This window comes from Chelonoidis abingdonii, chromosome 6, assembly GCF_003597395.2.
Source record: "Chelonoidis abingdonii isolate Lonesome George chromosome 6, CheloAbing_2.0, whole genome shotgun sequence".
In the NCBI taxonomy this organism is placed as follows: Eukaryota; Metazoa; Chordata; order Testudines; family Testudinidae; genus Chelonoidis; species Chelonoidis abingdonii.
Genome location: NC_133774.1, coordinates 51,136,658 through 51,150,571, shown reverse-complemented (window position 1 = coordinate 51,150,571; position 13,914 = coordinate 51,136,658). Strand labels below are relative to the sequence as shown.

General features: G+C 37.2%; 1 protein-coding gene across 5 annotated transcripts in view; it reads left to right on the top strand.

Annotated features, from left to right (window-relative positions):
• Positions 1-13,914, top strand: part of FCHO2 (FCH and mu domain containing endocytic adaptor 2) — a 239,032-nt gene that overhangs the window by 44,954 nt on the left and 180,164 nt on the right. For all 5 annotated transcript variants that reach the window (XM_075067024.1, XM_075067019.1, XM_075067023.1 and 2 more), the window contains exons 3-5: positions 9,661-9,735; positions 12,228-12,369; positions 12,462-12,614. In XM_075067024.1, coding sequence (XP_074923125.1) covers positions 9,661-9,735; positions 12,228-12,369; positions 12,462-12,614 — 370 coding nt within the window. The remainder of the gene's footprint in view (positions 1-9,660; positions 9,736-12,227; positions 12,370-12,461; positions 12,615-13,914) is intronic.

The following is a 13,914-nucleotide window of genomic DNA, read 5'->3' as shown; positions in this document are numbered from 1 at the left end:
GCAGAACGCAATCCACCCGTACCACCTACCTCCAAAAGTGGGAAAGATTCACAAAAATGGTGCGCAACCAAACAACTGTCTCCTACCTCTGCACCTCTTCCCTGCATACTCGATTATCTATTGGACATTAAGCAATCCGGCCTGTCATTCAGCTCCATTAGAGTCCACTTAGCTGCCATCACAACCTTTCATCGTACAGTTGACAATACCTTGGTTTTTGCTCATCCCATCACCAAACGTTTCCTGAAGGGACTCCAAACCCTATATCCAGACGTTAAGCCACCTACCCCTCCATGGGATCTTCACCTAGTATTGTCCTGTTTAACTCACAAACCCTTTGAGCCCTTAGCCACCTGCTCCCTTTTGCACCTCTCGATGAAGACAGCCTTTTTGGTGGCCATTACCTCCGCAAGACGGGCAGGCGAAATAGCAGCTCTTATGGCAGATCCACCATATACCCTCTTCTTCAAGGACAATGCCCAAATTCCTTTCCAAAAGTATCAGCTGCTTTTCACCTTCAAATGAGCAATAACCTACCACTTATTTTCCGAAACCACATACAAACTCACTTGAGGCGAACAGTGCTCACACTTGTAGTGCGTTAGGCGCTTATCGCTTTATCTGATTCAGAACCAAACCTCTTCAGAACTTTCTCCTAGACTCCTTTGTCTCACATCGCGGGCCGTTTCCAAAGCGTGTCTTTATCTCTTACCCAAGGCTTTCGAAATGGCGATCTCTGACTGCATACGTGCTTGCTGTTGATCAGAAGAACATTTACACCTCCAGCATTGTAGGGACCATCCACTAAGATCGTGTAACTACCTCTGTAGCCATCTCCTACGCAAGTACCCTTGTCTGACATTCTGTAGGTAGGCGGCCACCCTGTCCTCCCCCCACCATCTGGTTTAGATCACTATGCCCTTAACTCAGGCCCTCTCTCTGACACTTCGATTAGGGGAGGGCTAGTATTCGTCTAGCTTCCTGCAGATCCGAAGTCCCTACCTGCCTTGAGATACATTGCTTTGAAGTCACTAGAGTGGAGCCACACAGGACATCTGTACGAAGAGCGAGAGGATGAGTTACTCACTTGTGCAAGGTAACTGACGTAATTCTAATCGAGAAATAGAGTGTCCCTTGTGGTGCGTCCACTACCCACTCTCTCCCTCTACTTTGGAAGTTGGGTTAGCACTCGTTGTTAGAGAAGACATGGGGTACCGCTTGCGCAGCTCACTAGTGGTATACGCCAGAGTAGTGGACAGGGTGCTATAGCATGCGATGGCTGTACGGTACGTGCTGCAAAAAATCTCCGGTCAAAGGCTCAGGGGCTGCACCGACACCTAGAGTGGAGCACCCACAGGGATGCTCATCTCGAAGAACGTTCAGTTCACTGACAACAAGGTGAGTAACCGTCCTCTTCTCAGGCAAGCATAAGCGTGAGTCATCGGACCATTAATGTGCACAGTTTCTGGAATTTTGAAGGGTATTGAGTTGCACAAAAATATATTGGGCTGAAAGGCAGTCTGCGTTGGCTCCCTTTCCAAGAGCCCAGTGACATATTACTATGGATGTGTTACTTATTTGCCTGTTGGCTAAACAGAATAACAAACCAGGGAACTGATTTTTATTTTATATTTTAATTTAAACATAAATTAGTATAGGATTTACAAAAATAAAATGAAAACTGAAACAGAGTGCGTGTCTTTTAAAACAAAGTAGGCAAAAGGATATTAAGCAGAAGACAAACAAATTAGAAAAGTATCAGAGGGTAGCCGTGTTAGTCTGATCTGTAAAAGCAGCAGAGAATCCTGTGGCACCTTATAGACTAACAGATGTTTTGGAGCGTGAGCTTTCGTGGGTGACCCACTTCGTCAGACCCACTGCGTCTGACGAAGTGGGTATTCCCCCGAAGCTCACGCCTCCAAACGTCTGTTAGTCTATAAGTGCCACAGGATTCTCTGCTAAATTTAGAAAAGAGAAAAGTTAGATTAAATCAATTAGAAATAACCAGAAATAGCATGGGTTAAAAATGGCAGGTTTACATAAAAAACAGGTTAGGCAAGGTCTATTAAATTAAACAGTTTTTCTTTACTTTTGATCAATTGGGCTCAGGTACATTAGCCTTTGCAGATGCATCATTAATCACTGTTTTCCTCCTCCCACTCTCACTGTTTTACACTCATTTGTTGAAACTTGTCTTATATTGGATTGTAAGCTCTTTGGGGAGAGGACTGTGTTGTACATGCATTCGTACAGTTCCTATTGCAATGGAGCCCTGATTCTGATTTGAAGCCTGTAACTTTCCAAACCAAAAAAAAAAAAAATCTGTGTTGTCCTTGAGTACTGTCAAGCTTAATCTGGCAACTGGCTCATTTTACCATCTTCTAGCAGAAGGATTTTCTGCTTGTACCCAGGAGTTGTATAAATAAATCATTGTTTGTGTACAAACTTATGGCATTTTATGCATAATGGTACTTGAAGATCTTAGATGTGCTTCAGTCTTCATTGAACAAATTCCATCAGATTTAGAGTTTCCATCTCTAGATGATGCCACCTGGAACTCTACTGACATAGTTACACAGCATTACTTTGACTAGACAGATCAGGCATCTGTTTTGAGGAAGCTGCCCTATAATTTAACTAACCCTACTCAGACCCACTGTTTTGCAGGATTGTTACTGCTAGTTACAAATTGCTAGTTACTGCTAGTTCCCAAGATTCAGATTTATATTGACAATAATTAGTTAATAGCAGTATAGATTTGCTCTCTTCACCCTTCACCTTCATTATTTGAGTCTTTGCTAAAATTTTAGTGAGTGAAAGGAATTGAAGGACAGCCCTAAAGTGGATTACTTCTTTCCTGGGCAGTCATAGGATCATAGGCATGTAGGGCTGGAAGGGACCTTGAGAGATCACCTAGTCCAGCTCCCTGCACTGAAGCATGACTAAGTATACTTAAACCATCTGTGACAGGTGTTTGTCTATTCTTTAAACCTCCAGTAACTGAGATTCCACAGCCTCCCTTGGAAGTTATTTGCAACTGATCACTGTCCTCTTTATAACAGCCCTTAACATATTTGAACACTGTTATTAGATCCCCGTTGTCTTTTCTCAAGACTTAAACGTGCCCAGTTTTTTTAACCTTTCCTCACAAGTCAGGTTTTTCTAAACTTTGTACCATTTGTCTTGCTTTCCTGTAGACTCTTTCCACTTTGTTCACTTCTTTCTTATAGTGTGGTGCCCAAAACTGGATACATTACCCCAGCTGAGGCCACACCAATGCAGAGTAGAGTGGCGCAGTTACTTCCCAAGTCAAACATAGGACAGTCCTGTTAATATGCCTCAGAATGGTGTTAGCCTTTTTTGCATTTGCATCACATATTTAACTTGTATTCAATTTGTGATTCATTATAACCCCCAAATCCTTGCCAGAAGTATTACTACTTAACCAGTTATTCCCCATTGTGTAGCAGTGCATTTATTTTTCCTTTCTAAATATGGTGCTTTTCACTTGTCTTTACTGAATTTCATCTTATTGATTTCAGACTATTTCTCCAAGTTATCAAGCTCATTTGGAATTTCAGTCCTGTCTTCCAAAGTGTTTGCTATCACTTCCAGATTGATACTATCCACAGATCTGATAAGCATACTCTCCACTCCATTATTGAGATCATTAATGGAAATATTGACCAGTGCTGGACCCTGGAGAGATCCCTGTGGGATTGCATTAGATATGTTCTCCCAGTTTGTCAGTGAACCATTGACAACTACTCCTTGAGTACAGTCTTTCAACCAAATATGCCCCCCCCAGTTTATAGTATTTCACTTGGGCCCCGTTTGTCTAGTTTGCTTAGGAAAATGTCATATGGGACTGAGTCAAAATACTTACTAAAATCAAGATATATCCTATCTGCGGCTTACTCCTCCCCATCCACCTGGCCAGTAATCTCATCAAAGAAGATTAGATTGGTTTGTGTGACTTGTTCTTGACAAATCCATGTTGTCTTTAATTATCGTCTTGCTGTTCTCTACTTGCTTACAAATTGATTGCTTAATAATTTGTGTCTTTCTTTCTCTTTCCAGGTATTGAAGTTAGGTTGACTGGTCTATAATTCCCCAGATTGTTTGTTTCTCTTTTTTCAGGATAAGCACTGTTTGTCTTTCTCCAGTCCTATGGGATCTCATCTGTCCTCCATGAGTTCTTGAAGATAATTGCTAACACTTCTGAAATTGCTTCACCTAGTTCCTTAAATGTCCTAAAATGAATTTCATCACGCACTACCGACTTGAATACCATCTAATTCACTGAAATTTTCTGTAATCTGTGCTTTTTTCCTAATTTGGCTTGCATTCCTGCTCCCTTATTTTTATATTAATTGTGTTAAGATCAGGGTGGATAAAAATCACTGATTTAAAAAAAATCAGATTTTTTTATTTAAATCAGATTTTTTTGATAAAATGCTTTTTGAGGGAAAAGCCTGTCTAAATATAGTTTTAATTAAGATACATTATAGCTCAAAGATATCTCATCATGGAATAGAGATTATAAATTCTAATTCTACAGTATGAAACAATATATTCCTGTAATGTTTAAGAAAAGTTTTGTAAATGAGTTCCAATAGTTCATGGATTAGGGACCCAATTTTATGGGGTTCCAGGGGCTTCTGCCGTTCTCTCGCTAGAATGGAAAACCTATAATGACAGCAGGCCGTAAAAGAGACGCAGTTTGGGCATAAGAACCATTCAAGAAATATGTGTGCTGATGATGCTTTAAAGAAGGTCACACCAGTGAACTGGAGGAAGGCACTTAAGCACTTGGATTCAGAGACTGTTGAAGTGATAATCTCACTTTTAACAGCAGTAGCTTCTTCTGCCAGCATAGAAATAATATTTTTTTCCTTTGGACTAATTCATTACAAATTGAGAAATCATTTGGGACCTGAAAAAGCAGGAAAGCTTGTTTTTCTTTTCCAGATTATGAACAAACAGGAAAATGAAGGTGAAGACGACTGAGTTAGCTGCAGAAGCCAATATTTTAAGTTTCTTGTATTGACCTGGCTGACACAGTTGATTTAGTTTTAGGTTGTTTTTTTTTTTAAATTCACTTAACTGTTTTAGTTAAAAACAATTTTAACAAAAAACAAACTGATTTTGAAAAACTTGAATGTTTAACTAAATTCAAAAATTCATCTACTTGTTTTGTTAAAATATTATATGTTTGCTGTTGAAGAAAAAAAATCCAGAATATATAATGTTGTTTTAGTTAAATAAAACAATTTAAATGTCTGTCTGGTGATGTTCTCCTCCTAATAAAGCATGGCAAGAAAATCCTCCATATATTAATGATTAGCCTGTTGAACTGGAGATAGTTCACCTCCCAGTGACTTCATAAATATCTGCTTCAGTTACCTTTGGTAAATGAAATAGCCATTCATTTTCTGATATAGCTGTAAAACTAATCTGAAAAGTTTTCAAAATAAATCACTTAAAAAATATATAGTGTGTACTTTCTAAAAATGAAACCTACATCTATGTCTGAGTTGTGAAGAATATGTATTATGGTTATAACAACCAACAAGAATGCTCTTTTGTGTAGAAATTCATGATTAAATAGTCTTCCTGACTAGTGATTTAAATCATGATTTAAATCAAATTGATTTAAATCAAATCTACCCTGGTTAAGCTTCAGGTCACAGGTAACCTTTTTAATGATGACTGAAGGAAAATAGGCATTAAACATCTCAGCCATCTTAAAGTTATGTTATTAGTTCTCCTTCTGTGCTAAATGGTGGACTTAGGTTGTCCATCTTTTTCTTGCCTCTAATGTACTTATAGAACTTTATCTTATTGTCTTTTATGTTCATTGCTAGGTGTAAATCATTTTGTGTCTTAGCCTTTCTTATTTTGTACCTACATACATGTGGTATTCTTTTATACTCATCCGAAGCAATCTGTTCATGTTTCCACTTTTTGTAGGATTTCTTTATTATTTTCAGGTCATTAAAGGACTATATTGGTCTCTTGCTATTATTCCAATCTTTCCTCCTAATCAGAGTAGTTTGCTATTGCATCTGTACCGTTGTTATCAACCTCCTCCTGTTCTTGTGGTCTATGATAGACCTCTACTTTGACATAATCCTTGTTCTCCTCACTCCTCCCTTACTTTTATTTTTACCCCGAGACTTTCAACTGGTCTGCCTCTGACCTCCTTCTGGGACTCAGAACAAGTGTATATATTCTTGATAGATAATGCAACATCTCCTTCTTTTTTTCCCTTCCCTGACCTTCCTGAACAAGCTATACCTCCGTATACCAATATTTCAGTCATGAGATTTATCCCATCAACTCTGTAATGCCAATTGTCATAATTTTATTTTACAATCTTATGTTGTAATATTTCCATTTCTTCCTTTTTATTCTCCATAGGCTTGCATTTGTGTATAGGTATCTAAGATGTTGAGCAGATACCCCCACTGTTACCCCTCTTGTTGCTCCTGTGAGCCTATTGTAATTCTTCATTTTCCCTCAGTGTCTATCCCTCTGTTAAGGTCATCTTTTTTTATACCTGTTTGTGGGCATTTGTTACCTGACTGCTTTGGACATACTTTAAAAACATCCTCGTTGTGTTGGTGAGTTGGTACTCTTCTTTCCACTGAAACTTAGAGCTCCTCACTCTATTCTGGCTCAGTTTCCTAGTAGAAGTTTTGCTCTTAAAGGGATGAAAAGCAACGAAAAGGTGGGCTGCCCCACAATTTTTCCTCTCTTTGAAAACCCCCAGTTTAACTATTGGGGATACATTGTAGATGAGCTATGTGACTGCTTGGATTGTGTTTGTATACATTTTTGTATACATTAACAACTAATTGATGTGAACACAAGCAACCACCTTACTGGTACCTAAAACTCAGTTTAAACCCTGCTGGACCACAGCATGGATTGCACCTTGAAGTCAGTAAACTTATTCAGAGCAGCTGTTAGAGTGAATTTCATAGGAAGGAACCTTTGCTGGAAAAGCCATAGAGAGCCATCTGAAGGAATCAACAGTTGTGCCACATCTAATCTTAAATGTGCAGCAGATTAGGAGAGGCACCATCTCAAATAAATGGATCCCAGATCATTCAGGTCTTTATAGAATGTAGCCAGCAAATCAGATTGCACCAGGAAGCAAATAGGTACGGTTAATGGAGAGCGTGAAGTGAAAATGTTACATGCTCATGGTGGTGGAAAGCAGCAGCATCCTGCACCAAGTAGGACTTTATGGTGATATTTATGGGCATCCTCAAGTCAGGTACATTATAGTGAGCCAGCCTCATGGTGACAAAGTCATAGATAAAAGGCTAGCAAGGTCTGAATTGGAGAAGAGGCCACAAACTTTTGGTCAGTCTTGTGTAGAATAAGGCACTGAGCCACCGTTATAACCTGACAAATCTAGTAAATAATATATGATGATTATAATAAGTGTGTGTGTGTGTGTATAATACATAAACACACATTTTAATGTTCTTTGGGCAGGTCTACACGTAAAAAGGTGCAGTGCTTTAGTGAAGATGCTGCTACGCTGATGGGAGAGCTTCTCCCGTTGGCATAGTTAATTCACCTCCGCGAGAGGTGGTAGCTATGTTGACAGAGGAAGCCCTTTTGTGGACATAGCACTGTCTACATTCGGGGTTAGGTTGGTAAAACTGTGTGTCTTTCAAGGGTGTAGCTTTTTCCTGCCCCTGACCAACATATTTATACTGATGTAAGTTTATAGTGTAGACCTGGCCTTTGTGATGTGGTATAATGAAGGACAAATTTTTCAGCCATACAGTTAATAGAAGAGCAGAAACATCAAAAAGGAGGAGAAAGGAAAATGTGAATGTATAAACAATCAAATATTAAGTTGGCAAATTTCTAGTACATAAAATTTTCAGATTTCATGAAAATATACTACTTTGTTTCCCTGGTGACATCAGGTAACATTAACTTGGAGACCCTTAAAAAGTAAAAAAGAATTTTTTGAAATAAACTATCATATTTGTAAGTGGAAAGCCTTTTCTATCACTGTAGTTTCAAATTTGCTCATTTAAATTTCTTCTTAATAAACATACAAAGTAATAAAACAATGATCTCTTGAAGCCTCTTCCTTTAAAATGACAATCCAAGCCCTTACTCATAGCAGTGTTTTCTTAGAAAGATATCTGCAGATCTGTTTTTAATGTTCTAGTGATGCCTCTTAAAATGTTCTACAGATCTTGCATTTTTTTAAATCCGAGGTAAAACATCAAGTTTTTGACCCATTGTTTTGTCTGAATTATAAAATGTATTTAATGTACATTCCCTATCAGAATTAAATAAAAACTGAGTCCAGCATTTAGGCTGGATCTTCGTTTTGGAGGGTAAGGATGAGACAGAGGGGAACTCATATATGGAGTCTTCTCCTCCCTAGTCATCTTACTGGGAGTTGAATAAATTGATCTTCGTGCTCTCTGGTGAAATTTCTTAAGTGATTACTTCTTTCTGGATGTCATATTACCAAAGGAAATGCCTTTGCCTAGAAATTCCCATTACAAGGGAAAATCAGAAACCACCCTTCAGGAATGAGCAGCTATAATCAAGACAACTGGGCTGGAAAATTCTATAATCTTCCCCTACAACATTTCAAGATTTTAACAATTGATCTAATAAGTAGGAAAATAAAATATGTCAGTTCTTGTGAGGCTTACTTGGTTTCAAAAGAGATTAACTCACTAAATGAGGAAAAATGAAGGTGGAAAATAATTCAATATGTGCAGATGAACTTCTCCAAAAATATTTCTCAGGTCATTCAAACAAAAGCACTCTGAATACCATGATGACATTATTCCTACCATGCTGTTACTCCAACCCCAATCAACACGTAAAATCACAGTATGCCATTGTAGCAGTTCAGAGGGATCTTAAAAGATGAGCTAGTTCTTAGAATTTCTCTTTTAAATATCTTTTTAGTGCAACTTCACCAATTAATGTGTGATTGCTTTGTTTATTTTTAATATTTGTCTATTTGAATGTCATTTAATATCTTGTAAAAGCATGTGTTACAATTGCACTACTCTGTAATTCAGAAATTTATAGTACACCTCTACCTCGATATAACGCTGTCCTCAGGAGCCAAAAAATCTTATCGCGTTATAGGTGAAACCGTATTATATCGAACTTGCTGTGATCCACTGGAGTGCACAGCCGCTGCCCCCTGCCCCCCCAGAGCGCAGCTTTACCGCATTATATTTGAAGTCATGTTATATTGGATTATGTTATATCAGTGTGGAGGTGTCCTAAAACAGCCTTTGACAAATCATCCAGCAGCGTTTGGATGCAGAATGGTTCCCCCTTCCCACCTTATTGTGAAGCTCTTGAGACAGTTTGATAAAAGTACCATAAGTTGAGTTTCTTCAGTGTTTGTAAGGACTATTCTGCCACACTATTCACCATCTCTGACTTTTAGAACACAATATGTAATTTGGTGGTGGATTTTATGAGTGTGCACTGAAAACACTGCCTTTGTCATTTTAAAACAATACAACATAAGCTGTGTTTCCTTTGCTCTTCCTTTAAAGCATATATCTTCATGGATCCTAATAGCTTTATTGATTTGTGTTTTGGATTACTTAACATTAGGAACTTTGTATGTTTTGTTTTTAACAGGGCTGCAATAGAGGAGGCATATTCAAGGTCAATGACAAAGTTAGCCAAATCAGCAAGCAATTACACGCAGCTTGGGTAAGTTAATATGTGTATAAAAGAAAAATTATTAATCCCTGAACATTTATGCAATTAAGATTTCAACCTGAATGTTGCATTAACAGAATTAAAGTTCTAGTAACAGCCTTAACTCTGGCATCTTTTAAAATGCATTATATTACAGTAAGGCTTTTAATTACATGATTATGCAGCAGTTATAAAATCCACATGGATATATGAAAAAAGGATTACAGAAATAGGTGCAGTTGAAATATAAAATGGTTCATAAATCCATTTACTCATACAGTCTTACTGGAGGAACAATTATGGAGATAGCTGTTGTGGCTCTGTAATTAAGGTAGAATTCCATTTTGTACTAAAGCAGGGATTCAAGCTCTTTGTTACGTATGAAAAATACAACAGATCTTCCCCAAAGTTCCAGCAGGTACTCTTTGAGTATAGATTGAATTTTCAGAAAATTCAGAGTAAATTTGTTAGTTTCAAATTAAATAAAAAATGCATCCTATAAGAAGTGTAGCATCTGTCAGTATTTTCTTTGTCCTGAATTATCTTAGTAACAGAAAAACAGAGTCTTCAGCCTTTCCATATAGGTAGAATTCATTGAAATCTTGTACTTAGGCTGTATTTAGGAAATTAAGTTGAAATTAAATTAATAGTTGTATCTAATTGTTGTTTGGCTAGAGACATGATCAGATCAATGGCTCAGTTAACTCTTAAGTGGGCCCATTGTGTTGTCAAAGATAACTCAACCGATCACCATTCTTCCTTTTATAGCTAATTTGCTTGCAAAAATTTTGTTGGTTGTGATGAGCTAGTATGCTAAAATTGGACAGAATCACCAATACATTTTTGTCTGCTTTGCACTGCAAAGTAACTGTAAATACAGCTTAACTGGGCAATGCTCTCTAGCTTATTTATGCTGCTCTTGTGTACTAGTGAAACTGTTCTTAAAAGTTAAAAAAAAAAAAAAAATATGCAATGGTTTATGCTTGATATGACACCATCTGTAGAAATATCACATGGCAAGATTGATTGTAGGTGTCATGTTCAGTGTTCAAGTACGACATTTTTAATACAACAGTACTTTTTTAAATTTTAAGATGATGAAAGTTAAGATGGCTTGTTTAAGAGTATATATGAATACAGGAGAGTGTATATCGATCCTTGCTTCAGAGAGCGGTCAGTCAGAAAATGTAGGATGAACAGAAACAACAAAGACTGGAAATTGTCAGAAATACAGAATGTTAATTTAAATCCCTCCTGCACTATAACAAGCACTTACTCTGTCCTGGTGCCGTAGCTAACTTGTACTGATTGCCCAAGAGATTTTCCTTCCTCCTTACATAAATAGATTCAGCCTTAGTCAGGAGGAAAAGCAAAAGTGGGGGGAGAGGGGAAATGTGGCCATAAATGTCCGAAGACCCTGCTCATAGCTACTTTCCCAGCTCCATGAGGGGAGAGGCTCTCAGCTATGCCCTGAGAGATGGGGGAAGCTGTTGTAGAGGGAAAGAATATTATAATACATATTTGCAGGGGTACGCTAATGGACTTGAACATTAATTCGGAATCTCCTTTTTAGTACTGCAATCCTTAACATGGTGCTACTGTAGTGTTTGTATTTAACTCCTTATTTTCTTAATGACAGATATATTTTTTCAGTTATTCCATCAAACTTTGCCTGCATTTATTTCAGTCTCTGATTGTCACTGCATCGTTAATACCAACTATGATTTTAAAGATATCTAAAAGAAGAAAAATCTGACCCAGAACAGGCTTGAGAAATTTCAGTCCAGAAGGTTGTTTTAGAAAGTGTAAGCCACTGAATATAGGATCTTAAACCTAAATGTCATTTTAGCCAAATATGCTAAAACAAGGGTTTTTGGTTTGAGCTTTTCAAGTTATCTGAGAGAAGATTTTCCTGTGACTTTCCAAAAATTTTTGCTATAGGCTAAGATCAAGCACGAGGTTTCAGCCAAACATATAATTTTTCTGCATTATAAGCATCTAAAAGTCTCATCCCATCCTTAGTGAGGTTCTGCTCTGAAAACAGCCAGCCTTGCATGTTCAATCTTGCTCTGAGTCCACATGGGTGTTTTACTTGCAGTATCACCAGTATGATTAGTAACTTCTGTGCAATTCTATTATTCAGTGGGTTTATGCGGGTATAACAGATTGGAACATATATCTTGTGCTTACAATGGACAAGATTGAGTAAGCTTGATTCTGTTCTGTTTTATTTATGTTGACTGTGCATGGTTAACAGGAGGAAAAAAGCAGTAAACATTTAATTTTGTCTTTGAAGTTCGTAGAGAGGACTTTGAATAGGAAAAGGAATGGATTTGAATAAGAATGTGCTCTTTTTATATCATTACTCATAGAGAAGAGTGCACTTTATAAGCATATCATCAATACCTTAGGGTTCTATTATAAAATTGTAGCTGATTTTAAAAAGAAAAAAATGGAATTCAACATTAAATAATGTTTCTCCTCCCTGTAACCTTTATTTTTAGGACATTTGCACCAGTTTGGGATGTTTTCAAAATATCAACAGAAAAAGTAGCAAGCTGTCACTTGGAGCTTGTCCGGAAATTACAAGAGCTAATAAAAGAAGTGCAGAAGTATGGAGATGAACAAATCAAAGCTCATAAAAAGGTTACTCAGTCTCCATTTTATGTGTTTTCAGTTGCTTGTTACAATTAAAATATTAAACTGGTCATTTTTGACAAGTATGTGATATTTGACAGACTAAAGAAGAAGTTTCAGGAACTTTGGAAGCAGTGCAAAACATTCAGAGTATCATTCAGGCCCTACAGAAATCAAAAGAGAACTACAATAGTAAGTGTGTGGAACAAGAACGTTTGAAAAAGGAAGGAGCAACACAAAGAGAAATTGACAAGGTAATTTTGCAAAGTCTTATTAAAATGAAATATTTTGTCAAGTTGTTTAGTAATTTAAGATGCATTTTGTGAATTGGCTCATTATTATTACTTTAAGAGAAATATTCAATGTCAAAAATTGCAATAGATAAGTTTCATCTTTCCCCTTTCATGTGAAACATTGAGTGCCTGTTTGTAACCACTATTTTCTCAATGCCTTGTCTCTTAATTGACCTGTTCACTGTTAAATGTTGTGCAAACTGTGTAGTTTAAACGCATTATGCAGTTTTTATTTTTTTTGCAGGGATTTACTGAAATTGAGTATAATCTTTTCAGCACCTGCTCCATCCTTTTATTAAATATAGTGCAGTCAAATATGTAAATACCAAATACCCTTATTTTAAAATACGCGAGTTGAGGTTATGCTTCTGTTTTGCTTAGTTGAATACACTTTTTGCTTTAGAGTCTGATATAAGTAGTTATTTACTATTATCCTAATGCCTTGATAATAATACAATCGGAAAGTTACTGACAGACGTTAACACTCATTCATTTTTCTTTTACTTCATTGTCTAAGATGCCAATGACCTCCTAAGCTGTTTTCCTGTTTTTCTTTAACAATTTATTTTTTTCTGTGAGAATGAAATGAGGATGAAAGAGGAGATTTTTCCATGTTGGGAAAAAACTGGCCTGGCCAAAGATACCATTTATACTGAAATGGCTTGAAGTATTAAACTGTTTTAGTTCTGTTATGTAGTTATTAGTCTATCGTGAATCCTAGATATTTGGAACAAAGAGAGGTACTGGTTAACATTTCCAGCCAGTAAGAAATTGAATAGTAGATGAGATTGGATAACCTCATCTCTGGAGAACAATGCATACCGGGCTGGGGACAAATTTCCCTCTTCTAGGGCCCAAAGTAGAATCCAGTTTACCACAAATGTGAAGTCTGACAGAGTTTTGTACTCTCAGTTAGTTCAAAGGAAGACAAATCTTCATATAATCACTCTTGAATTGTGGCAGTCATGCTAGGCCTGTTAACATTCTAGGACTTAATCAAAGGAAAACGCATAAAGTATGCCTACACTATGGGATTATTCCAATTTTACAAAAATCGATTTTTGGAAACATTGTATAAAGTTGAGTGCACGTGGCCACACTAAGCACATTAATTTGGCGGTGTGCGTCCATGTACCGAGACTAGCGTCAACTTCTGGAGCATTGCACTGTGGGTAGCTATACCAAAGCTATCCTATAGTTCCCGCAGTCTCCCCTGCCAATTGGAATTCTGGGTTGAGATCCCAATGGCTGATGGGGCCAA